The sequence below is a fragment of the Bos javanicus genome, chromosome 10 (genome assembly GCF_032452875.1).
Source record: "Bos javanicus breed banteng chromosome 10, ARS-OSU_banteng_1.0, whole genome shotgun sequence".
Classification (NCBI taxonomy): domain Eukaryota; kingdom Metazoa; phylum Chordata; class Mammalia; order Artiodactyla; family Bovidae; genus Bos; species Bos javanicus.
The window spans coordinates 36,868,815-36,893,601 of NC_083877.1; the positions used below are offsets into that span (position 1 = coordinate 36,868,815).

The 24,787-nt window shown below is 57.9% G+C and overlaps 4 protein-coding genes across 14 annotated transcripts in view; 3 read left to right on the plus strand and 1 right to left on the minus strand.

Moving 5' to 3' along the window:
- MAPKBP1 (mitogen-activated protein kinase binding protein 1) overlaps positions 1–5,445 on the plus strand; it is a 53,286-nt gene extending 47,841 nt beyond the window's left edge. For 2 of the 3 annotated variants that reach the window (XM_061430859.1, XM_061430861.1), the window contains 6 exons: positions 29–226; positions 379–463; positions 746–1,029; positions 1,251–1,847; positions 2,292–2,377; positions 3,017–5,445. In XM_061430859.1, coding sequence (XP_061286843.1) covers positions 29–226; positions 379–463; positions 746–1,029; positions 1,251–1,847; positions 2,292–2,377; positions 3,017–3,244 — 1,478 coding nt within the window. In that variant the 3' untranslated portion in view covers positions 3,245–5,445. The remainder of the gene's footprint in view (positions 1–28; positions 227–378; positions 464–745; positions 1,030–1,250; positions 1,848–2,291; positions 2,378–3,016) is intronic. The other variant, XM_061430860.1, reaches the window with a different exon arrangement.
- A 165-nt stretch (positions 5,446–5,610) lies between these two features.
- Positions 5,611–11,419, plus strand: JMJD7 (jumonji domain containing 7). Of its 2 annotated transcripts, XM_061430874.1 has the most exons (7): positions 5,611–5,718; positions 9,365–9,518; positions 9,594–9,847; positions 10,164–10,267; positions 10,741–10,836; positions 11,034–11,110; positions 11,331–11,419. In XM_061430874.1, exons 1-6 carry the CDS (start codon positions 5,655–5,657, stop codon positions 11,061–11,063), a joined length of 702 nt encoding a protein of 233 aa, XP_061286858.1. In that variant the 5' UTR covers positions 5,611–5,654; the 3' UTR covers positions 11,064–11,110; positions 11,331–11,419. The 2 variants fall into 2 exon arrangements, with proteins under 2 accessions (XP_061286858.1, XP_061286857.1); XM_061430873.1 differs by lacking the exon at positions 11,331–11,419 and having other exon boundaries at positions 10,164–10,220; positions 11,034–11,324.
- PLA2G4B (phospholipase A2 group IVB) lies at positions 11,403–24,478 on the plus strand. Of its 7 annotated transcripts, none has more exons than XR_009739102.1 (22): positions 11,403–11,490; positions 11,588–11,878; positions 14,335–14,407; positions 14,672–14,808; positions 14,922–15,053; positions 15,402–15,442; positions 15,634–15,676; positions 15,932–15,986; positions 16,315–16,445; positions 16,654–16,737; positions 16,995–17,032; positions 17,937–18,072; positions 18,766–18,902; positions 19,117–19,339; positions 19,475–19,592; positions 19,883–20,020; positions 20,192–20,296; positions 20,429–20,608; positions 20,925–21,091; positions 21,613–21,799; positions 21,905–22,602; positions 22,682–24,478. XR_009739102.1 is itself a non-coding variant. In XM_061430864.1 (21 exons), exons 2-21 carry the CDS (start codon positions 11,612–11,614, stop codon positions 22,123–22,125), a joined length of 2,613 nt encoding a protein of 870 aa, XP_061286848.1. In that variant the 5' UTR covers positions 11,403–11,490; positions 11,588–11,611; the 3' UTR covers positions 22,126–24,478. The 7 variants fall into 7 exon arrangements, 5 of the variants coding, with proteins under 5 accessions (XP_061286848.1, XP_061286851.1, XP_061286849.1 ...); XR_009739101.1 differs by having other exon boundaries at positions 21,905–22,331; positions 22,482–24,478; XM_061430864.1 differs by having other exon boundaries at positions 21,905–24,478.
- SPTBN5 (spectrin beta, non-erythrocytic 5) overlaps positions 22,487–24,787 on the minus strand; it is a 49,720-nt gene continuing 47,419 nt past the window's right edge. For both annotated transcript variants that reach the window (XM_061430858.1, XM_061430857.1), the window contains 3 exons: positions 24,059–24,152; positions 23,775–23,926; positions 22,487–23,094 (listed from right to left, as the gene is read on the minus strand). In XM_061430858.1, coding sequence (XP_061286842.1) covers positions 22,934–23,094; positions 23,775–23,926; positions 24,059–24,152 — 407 coding nt within the window. In that variant the 3' untranslated portion in view covers positions 22,487–22,933. The remainder of the gene's footprint in view (positions 23,095–23,774; positions 23,927–24,058; positions 24,153–24,787) is intronic.

Sequence of the window (24,787 nt, forward strand, 5' to 3'; positions counted from 1 at the left end):
TGCTTCTCTCCCCCTCCTCCACATCCAGACTCTGAGAGCACGGAGCCCCTGAGTGTGGATGGCATTTCCTCAGACCTTGAAGAGCCAGCCGAGGGTGATGAGGAGGAAGAGGAAGACGAGGGGGGCACTGGTCCCTATGAGGTGCAGGAGGGCAGCCCCCATACCCCGGACCAGGAGCAGTTTCTAAAACAGCACTTTGAGACTCTGGCCAATGGGGCTGCTCCAGGTGTGGTCAGATTGGTCATTGCAATCCTCCCTTTTCTCCTTGCCCAGCAGAGAGGGAGGGTCCAAAGGCAGGCCATGCCTGGGGTGGCCTTTTAGGGGAGGCAGAGTGGAGCCAGGGCTTGCTTCAAGTCATGGTTTCTGTCACCCTGGCAGGGGGCCCAGTTCGGGTACCAGAGCGGACAGAATCTCGGAGCATCTCTTCCCGATTCCTGTTACAAGTGCAGAGCCCCCCACTCAGGTACTCTCCGCACAGCACCTTGCTTTCCTACAAGGAGCCCAAGCTCTCCTGACCTCGCAGTGCTCCCAGTAGGGCCTGTCCTGCCCCAGGGCGGCCTGAGCCGTCTCCTCTCCAAGGCTCAGTCTTCCTTGCCCAGCAGTACTGCGCCCTCCAGCTTTGTCCTGGCTGACTTGGTGCCTGCCCTTCTCTCTCAGCCCCCCTCAGTGCTGTGAGACCTTCTCCCTGTCTTGTCAGGGAGCAGCCCTGAGCCTTTTCTGGGCCTTCTTCACATTTCCTCCCTAGGGAACCGTCCCCATCTTCCTCAAGCCTGGCAGTGACGTCGAGACTGGCCCAGGGGCTGCAGGCTTCTGGTGAGCAGCCGAGAGGCAGTGGTGCCAATCCTCCAGGAGCACCCCCAGAGGCGGAGCCTTCCCCTGGAAACCCTGGCCCCCAGCAGACAGTTCCTGTGTTACTGCCGCGACGCCGTCTTAGCCCGGACAGTGGCTGGTCCCCCAAGAGAGTGGCGGCAGCCGGCCCCACAGGTGGACTCCAGAAAGCCCAGTCGGTGCAGAGTCTGGTACCACAGGGTGAGGCACCCAGGGGGCTCGGCTCCAGGGGTTGGGTGTGTGGAGCCCATGGGCACGCTCGAGGAAGGTGGCCTCATGGAGCCCTGACGTGTCACTGGGCTTGCCAGTCGGTGTCCGTTAGTGAGTGTGTAAGGGCGCAGCAGCTCCTAGGGAGTTGAGCCTTAGCGCCCGGGACGTCTTCCTCACCCCCTGACCCGTGTGTGTGTCTGTCTCCTCTGCAGATGAGGCCCCTCCACCAGGCCTGTTGCTCTCACAGGAGATGGAAGCCCAGGGGTGCCTGTGCCCCTTGCCCAAAGCTGATCGCCGTCTGTCTCGGCCCCACTCGTACCAGAGCCCCACCACCAGTTCCATGGCCAAGATTGCCCGCAGCATCTCTGTTGGGGAAAACCTGGGTCTGGCTGCTGAACATCAAGCTCCTGCCCCCGTCCGCATCTCACCACTCAACAAGCTGGCCCTGCCCAGCCGGGCTCACCTGGTCCTGGATATCCCGAAGCCACTGCCTGATCGTCCCACCTTGGCCACCTTCTCACCTGCTACCAAGGGCCGGGCCCCTGGTGAGGCAGAACAGCCTGGCTGCCCAGTGGGGCTAGGAAGGACTCACAGTACAGCTGAGAGGCGGGCCTGTTCAGGGGAGGGTGCCACTCCTAAGCCTAGGACAGAGTGCCAGGCTCAGCCTGGCCCCAACAGCCCCTGTGCCCAGCAGCTGCCGGCCAGCAGCCTCCTCCGAGGCCCTGCAAACTTGCAGCCACCACCCCTTGAGAAGACTCCCAGCCCTGTGGAATGTGCCAGGCCAGGGGCAGCCCTGAGCCGGGACTCAGGTGTGCACCGCTCCCCAGCTCTCATCTCCCGCCCCATCCTCTGTCTCCCGTCTTGTCGGCCGCTCTCTGGCTCCATCTCATTTCTATGGGCCCAGCCTCTGGTGTTTCTCGTCCTGTCTGCTCCTGTTTCGGTTCGTAAGTCACACCCTGATGGTGAGACACTCCGGCTAACCTTTATGGCCTCTCTATAACCCACTTCCCCTTCATTGCTCTCTAGCCCCTGGGGCTGGAGCTGGCCCTCTCCTCTGGACCATGTTTCCTGTGTGGCATTGGGAGAGTGTTGAGAAGGAAGGAGGCCAGAGGAAGGGACTCAGGGCATGTGGTGCTAGACAGGGTGGGGGGTTGGGTTGGGGTAGGCCTCTCTTGCTCTGAGCGGCCCCTGGGTGGGCAGGCTGGAAAGGACAACTCTTCTGGGCCTTGCTGAGCTGTGTCTGTCCCTTCCAGAACCAGCAGTGAGCCTGGAGCAGTGCGAGCAGCTCGTGGCTGAGCTCCAGGGCAGTGTGCGCCAGGCCGTGCAGCTCTACCACTTGGTATGTGTTGGGTACCCCCCGCCCCCTCTCCCCGTCTGCCCAACAGGAAGACAGAGCATGTCAGGAGTGCTGGTTAAGTATCTAGCACATAATGCTAAGGCTCTTCCACTGACAAGTGGGTGGAACAGTTAAGAACTCTGAGTAGGCGAATGGGTTAGGAACCAGGCCAGGCCTTTTGAACTTGAGTACGTATCAGTCGTTTCTGGCTAACAGCTGGAGGAGACATCCTCAGACAGGAGGGGATGGTGTAGAGAGCTCTCATGTCCTAGTTTGCTTAGGACCATCTAGCTTATGCCTGTTGTCCAAGTATAATTATTAATAGTATCCCTTTTCAGATTCAGAAATGATTTGGCCACTGAACATAGGGGACAGTCCCACAGGGGCTGAGGTTTGAAAGAGGAATTACTAACAAGATGTAGATGGTGCCACATCTGATGGTTACCCCCAGGGTCTGCCTCCATCCCCTAGCCTCTGGTCATACTTGCTGATCTTGGCATGCGGAACTCCTGGCCACACCCAGCAGGGCATGCAGTCCCTTCTTGGGGGCAGGCTAGACCCAGTCGGGGCCCCTCCCCTTTCTTCATCTGTTGACAGTCCCCTCTACTGTTCCTCCAACTTACTTCAGGGGTCCCGTTGCAGGTGGCCAGCTGCAAGACACCCTCGGTGGAACAAAGTCGCATCACCCAGCTCCTCAGAAGCACCTTCTCTTCAGTGCGGCAGGAGCTGGAGGCCCTGGCTGGGGCAGTGTTGGCCAGCCCTGGCGGGAGCCCTGGGGCTGTGGGGGCCGAGCAGACACAGGCCCTGCTGGAGCAATACTCAGAGCTGCTGCTTCGAGCTGTGGAGCGGCGCATGGAACGCAGACTCTGAGTTCCAGAAGCCTGTCCCCAGTGAATGCTCCCCCCCTTCCAAACTGCATCTCTCCTCCACTCACCAAAACCTGCAAGGATGCTTGGAGTGGAGAGCAGGGATCCATGCTCAGAGGGGCCATGGCTTTCGCAGCTGTTCCTCACAGGACCCCTGTATTTATTAATTTATTTCCCTGACTGTTGCCTCACTCTCTTGGAACTCCTGCCTCCACAGCCATCTGGTGGCTCACACAGGGGCAGATCTTGGTCTTTGTCATCTTGGTGCTGTGAGGAGTCGGAGGGCAGCCTGCCCCACCTGGGGCAAGTCCAGAAAGGCCTGCCCTCCCTTCTTAGAAGCCATTTGAAATTACTGCAGGGATCAGCTCCCTGGGGTGGAGCACACACAGGGTATCCAAGGGGTAGAGGTGAGAGGTGATCTGGTGTCCTTGCCCTCTGGCCAATGGTGGAACTTCACCTCTACCTCCATGCCCCCTCCCACACCAGCTTACTCCCTTGGTTGCCAGAGTGGGGGTTGTCTGTTTTCCCCACTTGCTGGCAGTTCAGAAAGGCAGAGCCCTCTGGCCCTCTGGAGCTCTCCCAGCCATCAGGAGGCTTGAGTTGGTGTCAAGGCCTGAGCCCCCACATTCCACTCCCATTCCCCCCTCCAGGGGGGCCCTAGCATTGTCTCTTCCTGTGCCCCCTTTCTCTCCTGGCTGGAACTTGTGGAGCCAGCTGTGGGATGTTGCTGCAGGACAGTAAAGCCCTCTGCTGGGCAAACATCAAGCCCTGGCCTCCTTTCCTCAGCCCCTTGGCCTTCCCTGTTCTTCAGCCCTGGTCCCCAACAGGCTGCTGAAGTCGAGGCCACCTTCTCTCTGCATCCTGAGTGATGCTCAGTCAGAAGCCTGTGTTGGAACTTCCCTCGTAGTTTACAGGGCGCCGGCCCACCTTCTAAGGACCTTGGCCACAGAAGAAACCTACACAAATGCATACATGCACACACACACACACACACACACACACACACACACACACACATTTGAGTGCTCACCACTAGACCACTCAGCTGGCTGATGTGTGCCTGCTTTCTTTTCACATCCTGCCCTGGCTTCATCACCCTGGCTCCTATTAAGAATATGAAAAGGGATGGAATACACTAAGCCTGGATTCTGGATTCTTGGTTTTCACAGCCTAGCTGATGTGTAATGGCCCAGGGTATCTGTTTTGGGTAGAAGGAGCCTCCTCAAGGGCAATGCTGGGCACCAGGTGTGCTGGATGCTGGAGGCTGAAGAGAGGGAGGCCTATGGGGCTGCAGCAGGGGCCAAGAGACACACTGGAAAGGTGGTAGGTGGGCCAGGTAAGTGGTAGAGGTGAGGGGATAGAGTTAGGAGGGTAGTGTTAGGGGTGAGGGGAAGGAGCCAGGGCACAATGGGCAAGTAGAGTAGGACCAAGTACAGAAGCAGCTGTGGAAGAGTTGGGGTGAAGAACGTGTCTCTCGGCCCTGCTGCTTCCTCTGCCTCAGGTAAGTCAGGGCAGCTCTGCTTCAGCTCCAGGCTGGAAAGCTGTGTCCCTCTGGGTTCTGCTGGCTCTCTGGGTGGAGGCTTGAAGTTGGATTCTCAAGGGTGCCCAGCTCTGCTTGCATTAGTCACCTGAACAGGTGAACCCTATTTCACCCTCACTCTTCTCTACTGCTACCACCTGCATGGCCAAGCTGCCAAGAAATCCTGGCCCAGGAACTCTCAGAGCTGAGTGTGGACCCCAAGAAGCCGCAGCTGTCCTTGTCATTGTTAGAAATCCGCTCCCTATGTACCCCTGACCAGCACACCAGCTGCAGTCCACTGCAAGTGGGGCTCAGGCCTGGCCCTCTGGGCTGGGTTCCTGGCCACCCTCAGCCAGTCTATCCCTCACGAGGACGGAGCGACACTCCTCCTGTGGGAAGGTAGCCACCCTTTTGATTACCAACCCCCAACCCCTACCCCCGCCCAGCGTGGGGGGATGTTGTGGTCGGCGTCCGTCCCCTTCTGCATGTCTGAGGCCACCGGCAAATGCCGCCCCCGTTCAGATCTGCCCTGACCCAGTTTTGAAAGCCCCTTATTTATAACTTTTATACTTTGCCCAGGCCATGGCGCTTCCCCTACACCCCAGGTCTCACAGGGCAGAGGCTGTTTTTAACATGTCCGTTTGTATTGATGTATGAACTCATCAATAAACACAATCATTTGCTAACTCTGGGTTGTCAGCGAGTGGGGCGGGTAACAGAATCTGTGGTGGCGTGGGGGTGGGGCAATTGGCGGCTCCGACTGCAGCCGCGGGGCGGCCTCGGGGACGCAGCCAGAGCTCAGGCGTGAGGCCGCAGGGGAGGGCGGGGCCTCGGGGCTGGGGCGGAGTCTTGAGGAAGGCGGGGCGGGGCGGGGCCTCGGGGCGGCGGCGGCGTCATGGCGGAGGCGGCTTTGGACGCTGTACGGAGGGAGTTACGAGAATTCCCGGCTGCGGCACGGGGTGAGTGGGCTGGCTTGTGGACTGCCAAACAACTTCAAGACGCGGGAGGGGCCTTGGGCTTGCCGGGAACAGGGTTCCAGAGCCGGGTGCGCCCTGGTCCTTCCTGGGCCGCTGATACCAGGGTGCACCCTTTTTCTTGTCTTCAGGGAGCTTGGAACCTCGTGCACATGGATCGCCCCTGTAATCAATCTTCTTCCGCAACCCCGCCCCCTCAGCCCCCTGGGTGGGTCCTCCTCACCCCTCCTCCCGTGTTCCCACGGCTTCGTGGCTTCCTGGGGTGCCTCTTCACCTATTCCCAAGGCCCGGTCCAGTGTTGACTCGCGCTGTTCTGTTTCCCACCGTCAGCCCGCACAGAGTAACGGGCTTTCTGTTGTTGCCTTTTCCACCTTTCTCTGTTGTGAAGTCTTTCAAGTTTTTTCCTCTGGGAACCCCTGCTGGATCGCTTCCTTCAGGAGGAGACGCCTCCAAGCCAGGAGCGCTGCAGAATTTCAGGATGATTGGAGGCGGCTGTTCTAGAGATCCCTTGCTTGGTTTTTATTTTTTTCCTCTCATTCTCTCCCTTTTCTCTATTTTTAAGCAATGTCTTATCACTGAATAGTAACATGGGCACGTTGTTTAAAAACCAGAAGACTTATGTAAAGTAAATGTCCTTCCTTCCCATTCCAGGTTGCTTCCTTCCAGTAGTACTCTTATTAATATCCACACACACACCTATGACTGGATATCTCCCTTTTTATACAAATGGTAGCTTGTTAAGCACACTCTTCTGGTTCCGTAAATCTTCTAGGTCCATCTCAATCATCTTCAGTCTTTTCCACATCTGTGTACTAATGCTGTAATTTGCTTAATTAACCCCCTCTTGGTAGGCATTTAGGTTATTTTCAACCCTTTGTTTTTAATACTGCAATCAATACTTTGAGTATTTAACAAATATTTAGTAAGCACTGCAGTGTGCCAGACTCTGTTCAGTGTGTTTAGGATACATCACTAAAACAGATCTCTGCCCTCATAGAGCTTACATTTTAAGTGAGGAGACAGTTAACTGTAGGCACACTAGATGAATAAACCATACAGTAGGGAAAAAATGGGTTAGAAGATAAGTGGCGTGGGGTAAAAAAGTAAAGCAGAGTGAGGAGACTCAGGATGTGGCAGTGGGGCAGGTTACACGTTGAAATGAGAAGGTCAGGGTGGGCCTCTGACAAGGCGACATTTGAGCACTGGTTTGAAGAAGGAGGGGAGTGGGTGCGCGAGGAGACCTCTGAGAGAAGAGAGTTCTAGGCAAGGGCGTGCGGGTCACATGCTGTAAGGTGGGAGCACGCCAGGTGTGTCCAAGGATCAGTGAGGAGGCCGGTGTGGCTGGAGCAGAGTCTTTGTGCACATGTATGCTTTTGTTGGTTAAATTCCTAGCAGAAGAATTGTCAGACCAAAGGAATTGTTTGGGTCCTTTATGAAATTCTCCCTTTGAAGCCTCAGGAGAGAATAGTGGCCATTCTTTAAAGGAACTCTAAAAGGAGAAAAAGTGTAACTGAAATAATTGCAGGAAATACAAAGGGTTAAAAAAAAAAAAAAGTAGTTTCCACATAATTGAAGAATTCTAGTGAGAATAATAGGGAGATTTATTGGGACTTCGCTGGTGGTCCAGTGGTTAATAAGAGGGCTCCAAGTGCAGGGGGCATGGGTTCAGTCCCTGGTTGGGGAAATAGAATCCCTCATGCCACATGGCATGGCTGGAAAATAAATAACACAAGTGGCTATGTAAGTCAACCATACTTCAGAACAGAACAGGGAGATTTATTGAGCCCTACAAGGTGACTGCTTGGATGGGCTGGTGTGACTGGGGAAACCATTGCCAGATTCCTCCCTCTTGTCCCCATATCTGCCTGGCACGTTCCATCTTGCTTTTCGAGCCAGTAGAGTAAGCACACTTCCTTTTCAAGTTTTCCTGGGTCCCCCAGAGTCTTCCCACTCAGTTTCCATTTTTGATCTAACACCATTTCACTTTCCAGCTGTTTGCAAGGCCCAGATGACCGGTGTGGAGAGGCGGTCGTGAGAGAGACCATGAGCCCAGAGGTGAAAATGAGTGCAGTGGCTGTTGGGAGTGTGTGTTGTAACCACCCACTGGGGATGAAGACATTCAGGCTAGACCGCAGGGATGAAAATGACACAGCGAAGCCTCACGCTCTGTGTAAAAGCCAGGAGGAAGGCATTCCTGTGTGAGCAGCAAAAACAAAGTTGGGCACCCCCTGAGTAGAGTGTGTGCTGAGAGGCAGGCCCCAGACAGAAGGAAGCCAGACTGGAAAAGTAGGTTGGATGTCACCACAGAGCACCTTGAATATGTGCCAAGGCCGACTATGTTTCATCAGGAGTAGTGGTTAGCCATCAAAGGACTTTTTACCAGGGTGTGACAAGATGAGATTGTATTTTAGGATGATGACGGGGGCCTGGATGAGGGATATTTTTGAGAAGGAGTGGAATTCAGCCAAGGAAACCAGTTAGTTCACTGCAGCAATCATCCAGCTAGAAGATGTTGGAGACTTACATTCAACCATTAAGCAGATACTTACTGAGCACCTACTGTGAGCCAGGTACTATTTCCAGGTACTGGGGATACATCAGTGAATAAGACAAGCATCCGTGTCTTCATGGAGCAAATATTCTAGCAAGAAAAACTGATAAATAGTTGGGATAAGTAAAATACATAGTGTGTAAGGTGGTGATAAATGATAGAAATAATAAAAAAAAAAACAGGGGTATAAGGATATTGAGGGCAGGTTACAATTTTAAAAATAGTGGCCAGGGAGGAAAGCCTCATCAAAGTGACCTTTGAGGACCCAAATGAGCTAACTTTGTGGATGCCAGCAGAGGAAAGGGGTGTGTGGTGTGGCTTGAGAGACATAGGTAGTAGAATCAATGGCAGGTAGAGATGATCAATAGGATGCCAGGAGTGAGGGAGACGGAAGAGTCAAAAGAGGTTTTTGTTAAGGATGACGGAGAGCCATTACTGATACCTGTGCAGCTGGCGCACCGCAGTCTGCCCACACGCACACGGCAGTCTTGGTTGTCTGAGGTTGGTGATGCTGTTCGGTAAGACAACAGACAGTTCAGCCCTTACTTTTCCTCTAGTGGTTTCATGCAGCAGCTTGTCTCCCCAGTTAGGTTGTAAGCTTCTTCAGATGGTGCTCGGATCATCCCTCCATGATGCCAAGGCAAGGACTGAGCCCATTTTAGGTGCTTCCCAGAGATCCTTGGCCCACTCATAGCAGCGTTGGCCTTGGGGCCTCAGCTCTACTCTCTCTGGAGCTCTCAGTGCTGCCTCCATGGCTGCCTTTCCTAATGGATGCCAGGAAGTTGGCTATTCCAGAGTGGGAAGGCCAGGGGTCCTCTGGGCAGGGCCGGACATGGCCCCATGGAGCATTTGAGTTGGGCCCTGTGGACATCCTGGTGTGTTTATGGGTGCTTTACACTTTCTTCCTTAAACTTCCCTCCTCATTCTTCTATTCCTGGCTGTCCAGGGTCCCTTGGTCACTGTTAGGCCTTGCTCGGTGGCACAGAGGCCTGCTGGAGTGGGCATCTCTTACACGGGCAGTGGGGCAGCCACTGGGTACTGTTGGTGTCAGCCCCTCCCCCAACTCTCTCTCTCTCTCAGAGCTCAGCGTGCCTCTTGCTGTTCCCTACCTGGACGAGCCCCCCAGCCCCCTCCACTTCTACCGGGACTGGGTCTGCCCCAACAGGCCCTGCATCATCCGAAATGCCCTGCAGCACTGGCCAGCCCTCCGGAAGTGGTCCCTCCCCTACCTCAGGTGGGGGCTGCCCTGGGCAGGGTGTAGGCGGTGCTTTGGGGCCTCCAGGGCTGAGCTGATTGTCCCTTCCTCCAGAGCCACTGTGGGCTCCACAGAGGTGAGTGTGGCAGTAACCCCAGATGGCTATGCGGATGCCGTGCGAGGGGACCGCTTTGTGATGCCTGCTGAGCGCCGCCTGCCCCTGAGCCATGTGCTGGACGTCCTGGAGGGCCGAGCCCAACACCCTGGGGTTCTCTATGTGCAGAAGCAGTGCTCCAACCTGCCCACCGAGCTGCCCCAGCTGCTGCCTGATGTGGAGCCCCATGTGCCCTGGGCCTCTGAGGCACTGGGTGAGTGGAGGCGGGGCCCTGGTGGGGAGGAGATGGGAGGGTGGGAGCAGCCTCCTTGCTATTTCTCTCCCCTTGGTGATGGCAGCCCACATTCTCGGCCCCACAGATCCCTAGGCCTAGACTTCGTTTTGATGAACCACTGAAGATTGCTGCTCTTCCACCTGCCCCAGGGGACAGAGGTCCCTTGCCATGCTTGCCCACCTTTGCCCGTTCTCCCTGCTCTTCCCCTGGGACCCCACTGCTCCCCACCCAACATCACTGCTGGTGACTCCCGTCCTGGCCTCTCCTAACTCGCGCTCTGTCCTCTGACCCACAGGGAAGATGCCTGATGCTGTGAACTTCTGGCTGGGAGAGGCAGCTGCAGTGACATCGTGTAGGCGTCGGGAGTGCAGAGCAGGGGAGGAGGTTGTGGGGAGGAAGGTGAGGTGCAGAGTGGAAGGCCGACCTTGGATGGAAATTGGACTGCCTGATCTTTAAAATTTCTTCTGGGATTCTGGGGCTCAGATCCATCAGAGGGCCTTCCCTGACAGCTCCAGGTGGGTGGAGATGCCCACGGCATTGGACCTGGGGGACGCTGCCTCTTCTAGGTCCCTAGAAAGTGCTGAAGGCCAGCTGAGTCAGGGTGGACTCACAAGAAGCCTGTTAGTATGAATTTCCCTCTTGGTGAAGATGAGCCCAGGGCCTAGCGAGTGTCTAGTCCCTGGCAGGCAGAGATCAGAGATGCCCGAAGGCCTGCCAGACTCCCGTCATGGCACCCCCTTGAGCCTGCTATGACTCCGTGCTTTTCTGTCACATCATAAGCTTTCTTGGGGTACAGGGCCCCGAGCGCAGTCGTCTATGCCCTCCTGTGGCCCGCTCCTCATAACTCTGCCTGCTGGGCCCTCTGTTGGCAGTGCATAAGGACCATTATGAGAACCTCTACTGTGTGGTCTCAGGAGAGAAGCACTTCCTGCTGCATCCACCCAGTGACCGGCCCTTCATCCCCTATGGTAGGGGATACAGCCTGGGAGGGGCCGGGGAGCCCCGTGGTGGAGGGAGGGCAGTGGGGAGCCCCGGGCGGGCGGGGGACATAGCATCTCCACTGCACTAGGACCCCTGGCCCCCGTGCCCCTGCACTCGGAACACGAGGGAGTGGTGGGCACACCCCAGGCCTTTCGAGGATCCTAAGACTTTCTCCTGGTTTCAGAACTGTACACACAGGCAACCTATCAGCTAACTGAAGAGGGCTCATTCAGGATGGTGGATGAAGAGGCCATGGAGAAGGTGTCTGCCTTGTTCCTGGGCCCCGGGAGAGGGGAGGCAAGGAGCCTGGACTCTGAGGAATGGGCACCAAAGAGATGGGAAGGTGGCGCTTTGCTGAAGAATCCCTTCATCTGGGCTTCCCAGTGCTGACCAGGGCAGGGTCCGGGGCATTTACCTCCAGGGACAGAGTTCGGAGCCTGGGAGGTTTGGGCCTGCTCCCTGGAGTCTGCCGTGTCTGCAGGTGCCGTGGATCCCCCTGGACCCTCTGGCTCCAGATCTGGCCCGGTACCCCAGTTATTGCCAGGCCCAGGCGCTTCGCTGCACAGTGCGGGCGGGTGAGATGCTCTACCTGCCGGCCCTGTGGTTCCACCACGTCCAGCAGTCCCATGGCTGCATTGCTGGTAAGGGGCGGCCCAGGTCACTGGGGGTGGGTGGGGAAGTGGTGAGTCTAAGTCAGAAGGGGGACCCTTGTGCTCCGGTTTCTGTTTTCCCCTACAGTGAATTTCTGGTACGACATGGAATATGACCTCAAGTACAGTTACTTCCAGCTGCTTGACTCCCTCACTAAGGTCTTGGGCCTCAACTGACCGAGCCCTGGTGAATATCACCAAGAACTACCCGTGGAAAAGGCCACATCTCTCCCTCAACTCTAGAGGCAGCTTGGAGCCAGAGGTGCTGGTTGTCAGCCAAGTTGGGCTTAGGGTCAGCTGCAGAAGCTTGGGAGGTGCCTGGAGGACCAGGAGGTGCCGGGCAGGTCTGGGTGTGAGCTCCCAGGAAGCTGGCACCCAGGTGAGGCAGTATCCTGTTCTGGAAGTGGAGGGGCCTTGGGCACTGTGTCACCTCTCATCAGTGCCATGACCCATGACCTTGTGCCACTTACTGCCTCACAATAGTGGTGTCCTGTCTGTAAAACGGAGATAATGATGGTTGCTACCTCACGGGGTGCTGGGGGTGCTGTCTGTGAGGATGGCAGAGGAAGTGTTCAATAAAAGGCATCGATGACTCAAGTGTGCTGAGAGTCCCTCTCAGTTGCCTTCCGTGGTCTGCTGAGGGCTGGAAGGTACAGGTGAACATTTTGGAGTGATGGTAGTTGAGGTGAGGACTGGGTCTAGGCTGGAGCCTGTGGACAAGACTCCTCTGTCCACCACAGCTGTCACAGCCTCTCTGGGGCATTCAGGCCGACCCCAGCTCTTTGCTGTAACAGTGGCGTGGAGCTCATGGGCTCAGAGCCCGCAAAGCTCTTCCTAGCTTCACTCTGGACCTGTTTGTTCTCCTCCAGCTCTAGGACAGCTGGTGGGGTCTGTGGTTCTGGGGGTCACTGTTGTTTCTCTCACAACAAGCACATTTTATGTTTTGGCTGCCCAGTATGTAGGATCTTGGTTCCCTGACCAGGAATGACCATGTGACCCTTCAGCGGAAGCATGGAGTCTCAGCCACTGGACCACCAGGGAAGTCCCTGGCATGCAGCTTTGAAGGGCTTGTTTCATAGAACAAGCCACAGCCCTGCCTGGTTATGCTTTGGCCCAGGGCGCTCTCACGTCGACCAGCGCTCCTGTCAAGACCAGGTGCTTCTGTCACACTGGCACCAGGAGGGTGGGAAAAGGCCTGTGATGGGGGACGTGGCTCTTAGGTCTGCCGCTGCCCTGGGGCCCGCTCCCCACTTTCCAGACCTTAGCAGTCCCTCCTGCACCCCCACCCCACCTCCAGCCTCCTGCTCAGCCTCTGACAGTCAGCTCTCCAGGGGCCCTCGTCACGGTCCAGGCAGGGAGAGTACGGCTGGGGCAAGGCTGGAGAGAATGGGGGTTCAGGGGTGTTGAACCCCCATCAGGAGGGTGTCAGTGGCTCGTGTAGGTTTAAGGTGTCTCATTTCCTGGACAGATGGCTGGTCCAGGAGTGGGCGTGGGGCTTGGGTGGGGCAGAGGTGGCTGGGAGGAACGGGAGGAGCTTGGGGCCCGCTGGGACATCGCTGGCTCTGGGCGGTAAAGCTGCCAGTCTTCAGTCTTGCAGACACTGCCATTACTCCCTCCTGAGGACGCTGCCTCATGGCTCTGGTAAGACCCAGTAGGGCACTGGTTCCTGCAGCCTGGTTAGCACTGTTTCTTTAGGGAGTGGTGGGCTTCTCCAGCTGTTTGCCAGCCTTGAACCGTGGTGGGGAGCAGAAGCCAGGGAAGAGGTAGGGTTTTGGGATGAAGGATCATTCAGTGTTCTTCCTGCCCTAGAGATGGGCTCCAGGCAGAGGTCCCTGGCATGGTGGATTCAGGCCCTGAGAACTCAGGCTCCCAGCTGCTATCCTGGGGCCCCAGAGGCAGCAGCTGCTCTGGCATTGCTTCTGACTCAGTTGCTTGGGGGTGTGGGGGCCCCAGGGTTGACAGTGATGGATGAGCTTCCCCAGCTCTGCCCCTGGACTCCATCAGGGCCCTTCTGAGGCAGGGCTGAAGGCCAGAAGAAGAAGGGATTAGCACAGGGTGTCCAATCCCCAGACCCAGGGTTGTGGGTCTGGATGGAGCCACATGGGGATCATCTTTAGCCTGTCCTTGGAGGACCTGGAAGACCAGTCAGCCTGTGGGTGAGCTGATCACTGCTGTCCTTAGACCAGTGGAGAGCCCATTTCCAGAACTCTTGGCCAGGGGTGGGGAGTATGGGAACAGCTCCATTAGGGGGACCAAGTCCAGGCAGAGGCCCACCATATCTCTTTCCTTCCCTCTGTAGCCTCCTCACCACCTCTGCCACCCTGGGGCCCCTGCTACCCAAGATGAGACTGCTTAGTAAAGGGGAGCCGGGGATGTGGGGTAGAAAGAGTAAGGGTACTGTATCGGGAACTGAAGGGAAGTGTCGGGGTTGAGAGCACAAGTCGAGCTAGCCTGGTCTAGTCCTGGCCCCGATCTCAGGCAAGCACTTCTATTTCCTTGTGGGTTTGGTCATAATAAGTAGTCCCCACGCACAGAATGGCTGTGTGATTAAATCGAGTTAGGCTGCATCAAGCCCTTGGACCGGAGCCGGTGCAGAGTGTTGTGTAAGTGTTGGCAGGTGTCATCAGGAGATACTGGTTAGCGCTGTTTCTTTAGGGAGTGGTGGGCTTCTCCAGCTGTTTGAGTCCTTTTGGCTCAGACTCTGGTTGGGGGAGAATGGGCCCAGGACTGGGCAGGGCTGGTCCTTTTGGTTCAAGATTAGGCCTCAAGGTGTCATCCCAGCCTCCCTTTTGGGCCCACCAGCTGGCCGTAAGCCTGTTTCTCCATCCTCTGCAGGCAAAGGTGCCTGGGACCTGCTTACTCACCATTCGTGTCCTGCAGGCCCATGGCCTGCCCTCCAAGGACCTCGGTGAGTGCTGGGTCTGGGGAGGCAGTGGTTTTGCAACTTCAGAGCCAGCCCAGGGTGTTGGGGAGAGACGCAAGTAGGCTGGGTGTGGGAGGCTCCTTGAGGGTGCAGAGAGGAGGCGGTGGATGGAATGTCGAGGTCAGGCCCCTGCCTCCTGACCAGCCCCATTCTCTGGGTCTTCTGGGGCTGCAGTGATGGAAGGATGCGGGCTCTGGGCAGCTGGGCTGGGAGGGACTCTTGGCCGTCACCCTTGCCTTCTCCCCACAGTGACCTCCTCTGACTGCTACGTGACCCTGTGGCTGCCCACGGCCTCCAGCCACCAGCTGCAGACGCGCACAGTCAAGAACTGCAGAAACCCCGTCTGGAATCAGAGCTTTCACTTCCGAATCCATAGCCAGATCAAGGTGGATGGGCGTCAGTCCTGGCGCCGCTCGCTGCCCCCACTGTTGCCTCCCAGCCCCTTGTTCCCTGCCTCACCCCCTCTTCCTGCAGCCCCCTCACTCTATTTCCCTTTCAGAACATCGTGTATCTTAGAGTCTTTGACCAGGACCTTCTGACCATGGATGACCCCGTGTTGTCAGTGCTATTTGACGTGGGGACCTTGCGGGCTGGGGAGTCCCGGCGCGAGAGCTTCTCGCTGAGCCCTCAGGTAAGGCTGTGTGCGGGGCTGTGGAGGGCCTTGGCCCAGGGAGAGGCTGCTTCGGAGGGTCACCAGGTACACGTCTTTCTTCTCCAGTGAGTGATCCAGGAGTCCCAGAGGCTCTGTCAGCAGGAGCTACTGGGCAGTCTTGTCCCCGCCTCTGTCTTGGCCCCTAAGCCAAGGGCAGGGTTCTTGGAACAGTCCAGGGAGGGTGGACAGTAACTCTCCTCACTGCTGGGACTATAACCCAGGTGTGTGGGGGATTCACACACACACACACACACACACACACTCTCACTCTCTCTCTCTCTCTCTCTCTCTCCTCACTGTTTCTAACTTGCTTCTTTCTCCCTCCAGGGTGAGGAACGCCTGGAAGTTGAATTTCGGCTGCAGAATCTGTGAGTCGGGCTGTGGGGCAGTTCCCAGGTGGGAGTGATCCCTTCTGGGAAGGACAGAGCCCAGCACACCCAGAGCTGACACCCCTTCCCTGGGAGGTGTCTGGGGTGGAGGAGGAAAGCCTGGGTCTCCTTGGGGGGTGAGAACCTGGGAATGTGGGTTCTTGCTGAGGGTCACTGAGGGCTCTTTCCAGGACTGATGGTGCTGAGTGCCTCTTCAGCAATGGCATCCTAGTGGTGAGTCTAGAACACCACCCCACCATACCGTCTGCTTGCCCTCCTCCTGGCCTGAAGCTCAGGCCCACCGCGGGGGTTGGGTGCAGGTGTTGGGGGGCCCTGGGATTTCAGTTCAAGAGGATCCCACCCCAAGCAAGTGTTTGGTCACTCAGGGCCAAGGTGAAAAGGTGTCAGGAGCAAGAACCGGAGTCCTGAGATGGGGTGGGGTCTCTACAAGAGAGGGGCTCCAGTCTGAGGCGCTCTCTTCACACCCAGGCCCGGGAGCTCTCCTGCTTGCATGTTCGACTAGAGAAGGCAGGGGACCTGCAGGGTGAGTCCCTGACCTGCTGGGACCCACTGGGATAGCCCCCCGGCTCTCAGCCTTTGTTGTCCCCTTTCTGAGGGGACCTTGTACTCTTCGCCCCCAACTCTTGGTCAGGAGCAAGGGGCAGGGATGCATCCCCACTGGGGCTTTTCCCCTCAGTCCTCAGAGGGCTGCGGTGGGGGCCCACCTCCCAGCCTAGCTCTGGGCCAGACTACCATCTCAGTAGGGGGAGGGGCATGCCCCCATCCTCATTTCAGACCCCTTAAGGTGAGACAGGGGCCTCTGTGGGCTGAGATCACATTCCTAGCCTCTCTGCTCTGGTTCCTGCTTCCAGAGTCGGAGGGTAGAGTTCAGCTTGTGGTTCCCGGGTCCTGTGAGGGTCCACAGGAGGCCTTCGTGGGCGCTGGCTCCTTCAGCTTCCATTGGCCGGCCTGCTGGGAGCAGGAGCTGAGTATTCACCTGCAGGTAATGCCCGCTTCAGACTGGGTGCCATCTCTGTCTTCACCCCCAGCTTCTCCTGGCACCCCCGGTGGTCAGGCAGCCTGGGAGGTGTGGGGTGACCTCGGCCTCCTGTCCCCTTCCTGCTGCTTCTTGGTCACTCCTAGGGCAATCTGTGAGGCTCTGCTGGGACGCAAGGGTAGAGGGTCTTAGGTCCTCGTCATCCTCCCTGCAGGATGCCCCCCAAGAGCAGCTGAAGGTGCCCCTGAAGGCTCTGCCCTCTGGCCAAGTGGTGCGACTCGTCTTCCCTACATCCCAGGTACTGGTGACTGGAGGAAGAAAGCCAGATGCACATTGTGGGCACAGTCCTTGAGGACCTGTCCTGCTGTAGCGGCTCCTGTCCTTGGCCCCCGCCCTGGACAAGGGCCAGGCCAGGGGAGAGGGGTCTTCAGGCCTGGCCCCTGTGGAGATGGCTGGGGCCCAAGGGTGCATCGGGCCATCATAGGGTGTGAATGGGGCTGGGGTGAGGGGAGTGGGGTGGCCCATCTTCATGACTGGAGTGTTCATGGTTTTTAGGAGCCCCTGATGAAAGTGGAGCTGAAAAATGAAGAAGGGTGAGAGGCCGCCTGGGCAGTGGAAGAGTCACGGGGGACAGCTGCTGGGCACTCGGCCTGGGGCCACCTGGGCACCAGGGAGAGTCACGGGGGACAGCTGCCGGGCACTCAGCCTGGGGCTACCTGGGCACCGGGGAGAGTCACAGGGGACAGCTGCCGGGCACTCAGCCTGGAGGAGAGGACTCAGGGCAGCCCCTAGCGGGACGGGCCCCTGACAGTTCTCTCAGAGGCTCAGGGGTTTGCTCCCATGTGGCATGTGAGGTGCGGGAGGTTTGGCAGATGAAGGCTCTTGCTGACTTTTTACTCTCATTCTTGATTCAGCCCGAGGGGTGTATACCTACCTAGCCTGATGCCTGGTGCCTGGGAGGCACTTGAGAAATGTTTGGCTGGGAAAGCAGATGGAAGGCAGGAGAGTGGTTAGAGGTGCAGAGCAGGCAAGGAAGCCCAGAGAAAGGGCAGTCACGCCCCTTGAGGGGCAGCCGTTGTGGGCGGGCCTCAGCTGAGCTGCAGGAGACGGGCGGAGTCACCCGCACTGGCCAGCCGCAGGATGAGAGGCCAGCTCCCACCAGGAAGAGGAGGGAACGTCATTTCTGCCCCCTCTGGAGCCGTTTCTGGGTGGGTGAGGGAGAGGGGCTGAGGTGGAAGCAGATTGATGGTGTTGGGTCCCACCGCTTTCCTGGTCTGTGGCTCTGCAGCGCTGCTTCCCCAAGGATGTCCCCACCAGGGTCTGGGGTCGCCTTCTCCCCTCACATCTACACATCACCCTTCAGTTAGGACACCAGAGGTGGGCTGAGGGTTGGGGAGAAGAGAGGTGAGAAGGATGGTGGTGAGCTTTTCAGGGCAGGCCCAGTTTCGTTCTCTGATGATCCCAGGAGCTGCTTCATGGTCCCTTCCTTCCCACCAGACCCAGGGACCTGGCTGTGCGGCTGGGCTGCAGGCCCTGTGCTGAGGAGCAGGCCTTCCTGAGCAGGAGGAAGCAGGTGGTGGCCAAGGCCCTGCAGCAGGCCCTGCATCTGGACAGAGACCTGCGGGAAGATGAGGTCTGGGGACTGCGTGGGACTAGGGGGCTGTCCCAGATGCTGGCACCGGTTGTGCCCTCACCAGACCAGCACTGGTGCCAAGCCTGCTCTGCCTCCTGCATTTGATGTTGTCAGGAGCTTGATTGCATCAAATGCAGAGCATGGCCTGAGTCACCAGGAGCCTGTGAGCTTCCCCACTGGGCTAACCTGCCTTCTCATTGTTCTTGGTCCTCGACCTGCTCCAGGTGTTGAGGCTGGGCTCTGGGTAACTGACCAGTGAGATGTACAGCCTCAGGGCCCCCTGCTGGCCTGGGGCAGTCCTTGGAGGTTCAGGTCAGACTGGGGCCGCTCCTAGGGAAATGACCTCTTCCTGAAAGAGGGAGCGGAGTGGCTATGTGGGAGACTTTTGAGGTGACCCTGGGGCTTCAAAAAAGTAATCATCAGACTCCTTAGGGGTTAGGTGTGGAGATGAAGCCTGGAACCTGTCCATTTTTTCTGAGTTCTTAAAACCAGACAGGCCTGACCCTTGCAAGCCCACTTCCGACTAGACCCTCTTTGGGTCTGACTAGAACTGGTCCCAGGAGCCCCAATTAGATCTTGACCAGGTTGAGCTGTGGGTGAGCTGAGTGGTCCCTTGGATTGCTACCACCTCTTCCTGTGGCTTGACCGGCCTCTCGCTAGGGCCTCTTCGAGCCCCGTTGTCTTCTCTTCTAGATCCCAGTGGTTGCTGTTATGGCCACTGGTGGTGGTATCCGGGCCATGACCTCACTGTATGGGCAGCTGGCTGGCCTAAAGGCACTTGGCCTCTTGGATTGTGTCTCCTACATCACGGGGGCCTCGGGCTCCACCTGGTGAGCTTGAGTACAGGAGCCTACAGGTGGCTAGCTGGGCTGTGGCAGGAGGGGGGCAGCGGTAAGGTTCTATTAAACTCCACAGGCCTCTCTGACCCAATTGGAAAGGTGCTCCAGGGGACCGTGGAAGGTGTCTTTCCGGCTGCCCTAAAATAGAGCCCAAGGCGTGCAGTGGGGTTCTAGTGACAATCCCTCCGGCTTTGGCATTTCCCAGGGCTTTGGCCAACCTCTATGAGGATCCAGAGTGGTCTCAGAAGGACCTGGCAGGGCCCATCGAGTCACTGAAGACCCAGGTGGCCAAGAGCAAGCTGGGTGTGCTAGCCCCCAGGCAGCTACTGCGGTACCAGCAGGAGCTGGCTGAGCGCGCCCGCCTGGGCCACCCGGCCTGCTTCACCAACCTGTGGGCCCTCATCAACGAGGCGCTGCTACATGACGAGGTGTGGGCAAGGGCAGGGCAGGGTGGGGTGGCCAAAGCCAGGGAACAGTGTGGAGATAGGGAGCAGCTCTGGGCAGTAGGGGGCAGGAGAGGCCCCAGGAGACCATGGTATTAAGTTCTCATTCCCTTCCCCTAGCCTCATGACCACAAGCTCTCAGACCAGCGGGAGGCCCTGAGTCGAGGCCAGAACCCCCTGCCCATCTACTGTGCTCTCAACACCAAGGAACAGAATCTGACCACCTTTGAATTTGGGGGTGAGTAGTGCTGGAGCCAAGACCTGTGCTCTCACAGTCGGCGGAGTGAGAGGCAGCTCAGCCTGTGTGTGAAGGTGGGCGTTACACCCCCTCTGCTGAGCCTGTCATCCCACCAGAGTCACTCAGGCTTTGGGACAGAGACCGGGGCCGTGGGTCCTCACTCGGGGTGCCAGCAACGGAGCTGAGCCTCCTGATCACAAGGCTGCCTGACGCGGGGCCCGTGGTGGGTGTGTGGGGCCTGAGGGTCCTCAGGTTCCGGGCCCCACCGTGAGGTGTGTGGTTCTTCACAGAGTGGTGTGAGTTCTCCCCCTACGAGGTCGGCTTTCCCAAGTACGGTGCCTTCATCCCCTCCGAGCTCTTCGGCTCTGAGTTCTTCATGGGGCGCCTGACAAAACAGCTTCCTGAGTCCCGCATCTGCTTCCTGGAAGGTGAGGGGATCTGGGAGGTGGGAGAAGCTGGGGACTTGGGGAGAATGGGCCTGGGCAAGATGGTGGGGTCGACTGTCTCAGCTCAGTCGTGTCCTGGCCCTGGATGGGTGGTGGGAAGGGTCAGGTTGTGGTGACGTGGGGGACTCTTTTCCTCTTGGGTCTCCCGCTCAGGTATCTGGAGCAACCTGTATGCAGCCAACCTCCAGGACAGCCTATACTGGTCATCCGAGCCCAGCCAGTTCTGGGACCGCTGGGCACAAGCTCGGGCCAGCCTGGGTAGGTGCCTGGGTTCTTTCACCAGGATGGGAGAGGCAGCTTGTGGGGAGCATGGGGGTGACTCTCAAATTTTGTGAGTCCGCAGAGGCTGGAATAAAGATCTGAGGGTCCCTTTGCCCATTTTGACTGCAGACAAGGAGCAGGTCCCCCTTCTGAAGATAGAAGAGCCTCCCACGGTGGCCGGCAGGATAGCGGAGGTTTTCACCGACCTTCTGACGCGGCGTCCACTTGCCCAGGCCACCCACAATTTCCTACGTGGCTTCTCCTTCCACAAGGACTATTTTCAGCATCCTCACTTTTCTGCCTGGAAAGGTCCCTGCTCTCGCAAATCTTCCCATGGCCATCTGAGCCTTGGGTTCCTGATCAGACGTCCACTCTCTCCTGTCCCTCGGCCCCACGCCCTCTGAGCTCAGTTCTCTGGGTTACTTGGAGCGAGAGCCACTCTTCCTTTCCTTATGCTGGGGTCAGGGCCCATCTGTGAGACCTGGGGAGTTGAGGCTCTGCTTTGGCAGCAGAGAGCAGGAGCCAGAGGGACGAGCCTCCTCCTAGCAGCAACATTAGGCTAGACGGGCTGGTGCCCTCAGCACCAGTGACAGCTCTTCCCCACCCGATTCCCCAACCTTTCCAGCTACCAAACTGGACGGCCTCCCCAACGAGCTGACACCTGCAGAGCCCTACCTTTGCTTGCTGGATGTTGGGTACCTTGTCAATACCAGCTGCCCACCCCTCCTGCCGCCCACACGGGATGTGGACCTCATCCTTTCGCTAGATTACAATCTCCATGGAGCCTTCCAGGTGGGCTGTGGGCAGGGTTGGGAGGTGGGGCAACCCTAGGCCTGCCCTCAGGTGGTCTGACATCCTGACTCCGGTTTCTGGGCCAGCTTCCCTTTGTGACTGCACCACCACATGAATGAAAGGCTGTGAATTCTATGAACTCTCCTCCCAGGGAACTTACTCTGCTCAGGAAGCTGGCGAGGTTTTAAAATGTATTTCCTATTTGGGTCTCCTTTGCTGCGTCTGTACCCCTGTTGGGTCCTGGATCTTTGAGACTCTTTGTTTAGAGTTTCTATGTGGGTCCCAGGAAGGATTTTTGCCTCCCAGTGGCAGAACCTGGGTGTTGTTAGCAGCCCAGCTTCACTGAGCCCAAAGGAGCTGCTGCAGAAGGGCTTCCTGTTTAGAGCCTTTCCCTGGCCTGCTGGGTCCACTAGTGTCTAACTTGGTGTCTTAGCAGACCTCCACTTATAGTCAGTCCAGTATGGAGGACACTGGGAGCCCATGGGGCCCTCCTGCTGAGCCCACTTCTGCCCACCCTGCAGCAGCTGCAGCTTCTGGGTCGGTTCTGCCAGGAGCAGGGCATCCCGTTCCCACCCATCTCGCCCAGCCCTGAGGAGCAGTGCCAGCCCCAAGAGTGCCACCTCTTCTCGGACCCTGCCCGCCCTGACATCCCTGCCGTGCTGCACTTCCCTCTGGTCAACGCCTCCTTCAGGGACCACTCTGCCCCCGGTGAGCCACAACCTCCCTCCTCTGTGTCTCCCCCCATGTGTCCCCCAAACCCATCCTCCACCCCCAGCGGGCATCCCCCATGGCCGGGCTGCACTCTCCCCACAGGGGTCCGACGGACAGCCGAGGAGCAGGCTGCTGGGGAGGTGAACCTGTCTGCATCCGACTCCCCCTACCACTACTCGAAGGTGACCTACAGCCTGGAGGACACGGACAAGCTGCTCCACCTGACGCAGTACAACATTTGCAACAACCAGGAGCGGCTGCTGGAGGCCCTGCGTGAGGCCATGCAGAGGCGGAGGCAGCGCACGCAGCACCGGCCCGAGTGATGGGCGGGACGGGGCCGCGACCAGCCCCACGGCCCCCGACTCTGTTTGAGGCTCACTGAGTTGGGGTGATCACCAGCTTCCGGAACCTCTAGCAGTTTGGACGGCCCAGTTGTGGTCTCCAGCCCTCCCAGGGGCTCCCCAGGGTGCACTGCCTGGCACTATCCAGACATTGAATCCACCGGCACCCCTGCTCTGGGCACCCTGGGGTAGGTGGAGGATTTTAAATAGGGGCTGTGGCCTGGTCTCCAGGATGTGGCCAGAGATTCAGAGGTTCTGGGCAGTGTGGGCCCTCTTTGTGTAGGCACACAGAGCCCATGACCTGTTGTGTCCTTTTGCTTCCTTGCTACCTTGAGTAGCTGTACAGGGTGAAATAGAGCACTTTATGTATCACAGAGATGCATACAAACGTGAAGTGTGACAGATTACTGTTGCTGCTGCCAAAAAGGGACAGGTCATTCCACCTCTTGGTTAGACACGGTAAGGACGGGTGTAGAAAACAAAACCTCTCCCGAGGCGCCTTGCAGAGCGGGCAGATCAGCTTGGGCTTCCCTTGCAGAGCGGGCTGTGAGCTCATGGCCGCATCTGTTCAACCCAAGCTCACGCTTTTCAAGCAGAGAGGAAGCCATCTTGGCCAGGGTATGAGGGCGTGGGCCTTGCTGCTGCAGCCCTGGCCCTGCCCAGATGACTCACAGGTAATGCCAGCCAGCACCCCTGTCCTCCTCACCCGGAGACTCAGTCGAAGGGCTGCTTCCTGTCCCACAGTAGGGGTGGCAAGACGTGGGACCAGATGAGCCACATTGAGACAGTGCTAAGGGTGTGACTTGAGCAGGCTCTGACCTCGGTGGGGCCCATCCCTGGATGAGGAACCAGCTGTTCCAGAAGTTGGTCCTGAACGGCCAGATAGCAGGGTGTCCTCGCTTGTAGCCCTGAGGCTTGGTGCCAGCTCTGCTTTTGCCTCGAGGCCCAGACCTGTCAGAACAGAGAGGTGGGGTGAATTTAGGGCCTAGCTGCCCGGGAATCTTCTCCAAGCACTGGTGCCCCAGGCCTCCTTTGGAATACCTCACCTCTTCCTTATGTTGATGTGGGATTTGGATACTGGGAGGCAGGAGGGACCAGGATGTATGGGGTGAATGGGGGAGGACTGGTTCCCATGATCTGGCTCACTGCATCTGTCTGCCCTGGGCATGAGACTGGAGGCACAGACCAGGAGAAATGGCTGCCCTGATCACTTAGAAGCCACTGTGTCCTGGACTAAGCCTGTTGACTCAGCAGCACATCATCTGAATCCTACATGGGAACCTGTAGGCCCTGCAGGAGTGGGTAATTATCCAGATACCACAATTGTGGCTGCCACCCCTGTCATGACGTGAGTGATGTCTCAGGCACCAGGCCTCGTGTGGGGTCTGTGCACTATGTCTGTGGGCGTGTGTCTGGGTGACATCCTGACTCCCAGCCTCTCTGGGACAGTAAGGCTCCTCCCCTCCCTGCTTGCAGGGAGCTAGCTGGTCCTTGGACTGGGGGAACCAGGGAGGATGGAGGTGGGGAAAGTGGAGGAGGGGTCTGGCCGCTGCATCTTGGAGAGGGAGGGAGGGCGTGCGCGCATCAGGCAGGCTTCCTGGTGTGTGCACAGGGAAGCCAGGTTCACTCACCGTGGATCTGGCCTGAGCAGGACAGTCGGTGGGAGCCTTCTGCAGTTTGCTCTGCGAGGCCAGCCGTCTGTGGGAGCCGCACGGGCTGCGGGAAGCTATAGGTGCACACTTGTGTCTCCTGCAGCCAGGCGGGCGGGGTACCGCTGTGGAGTCTGTGGGGATAAGGAGCCTCAGGTGTAGACTCTGGTCACTACTGAGAGTGGGTGGGGGTGGCCCCACACCCAGGCAGCATAGTTTAAGTCCCAGGACCTCAGGACTCCCAGTTACAGATCCAGGAGGCCTACCTGAGTGGAGCTGGCATGCCGGGTACCCTCTCAACATTGCGCTCAGCCAGGAAGCCTGAGGGTCTGGCTTTGAGCTCTGGGCTCAGACTGGGGGCTGCGGAGCAAAGGGGGAATGGTGGTCAGCCTGGCCTGGGTGCTAGGACATCTGTGGCAGCCGGCTCCACACCTGCTGCTTCCTTCTTGCCGTGGCCTGAAGTCCCAACTCAAGGTGACAGCACTGAGAGGAGGGGCCTGGAGGAGAAGCTGTGGTCTTGAGGGCAGAACCCTTAAAGAGAGACCCAGAGAGTACTTTTGACCCTTCCACTGTAAGAAGCCAGCGAGAAGGTGCCTCCTGCAACCTCTCTCACCTGCCAGCACCATGATCTTGGAATTCTCAGCCTCCAGAGCTGTGAGAAATAAATGTCTGTTGTTCACAACCTACCCAGTCTGTGGTCGATTATTTAGAGCAGCCCAGACAGCCTAAGAGACACCTGCTTCTGGAGGCTTGGCATACACTAAGCCTTGCCCACGTGGAGGTGCGGCCCAGGCCCAGCGCTCAGGGGCAGGCTCCCCAGTGCATCCAGCCTCCTGGAAGACTGAATGCCAATGGGTTCAGAATGGCTTATCCTAGAGAAACTTGGGTGCCTTTTGAATTCTGGAAGGATGGCCTCAGGGAGATCACAGTGGAACAGAGCCAGGAACCCGGAAGGAGTCTGAGGTGAGGCCCTTAAGCAACCCCTCCATGTGAGG

Coding starts and splice junctions, on each gene's coding strand:
- JMJD7 (XM_061430873.1), top strand. CDS start 5,655: ATGGCGGAGGCGGCTTTGGACGCTGTACGGAGGGAGTTACGAGAATTC. Junction 5,719..9,364: donor ATTCCCGGCTGCGGCACGGG/GTGAGTGGGCTG, acceptor TCTCTCTCTCAG/AGCTCAGCGTGCCTCTTGCT. Junction 9,848..10,163: donor CTGGGCCTCTGAGGCACTGG/GTGAGTGGAGGC, acceptor TCTGACCCACAG/GGAAGATGCCTGATGCTGTG.
- PLA2G4B (XM_061430864.1), top strand. CDS start 11,612: ATGACCTCAAGTACAGTTACTTCCAGCTGCTTGACTCCCTCACTAAGG. Junction 15,677..15,931: donor TCAGCAATGGCATCCTAGTG/GTGAGTCTAGAA, acceptor CTTCACACCCAG/GCCCGGGAGCTCTCCTGCTT. Junction 15,987..16,314: donor GAAGGCAGGGGACCTGCAGG/GTGAGTCCCTGA, acceptor TCCTGCTTCCAG/AGTCGGAGGGTAGAGTTCAG.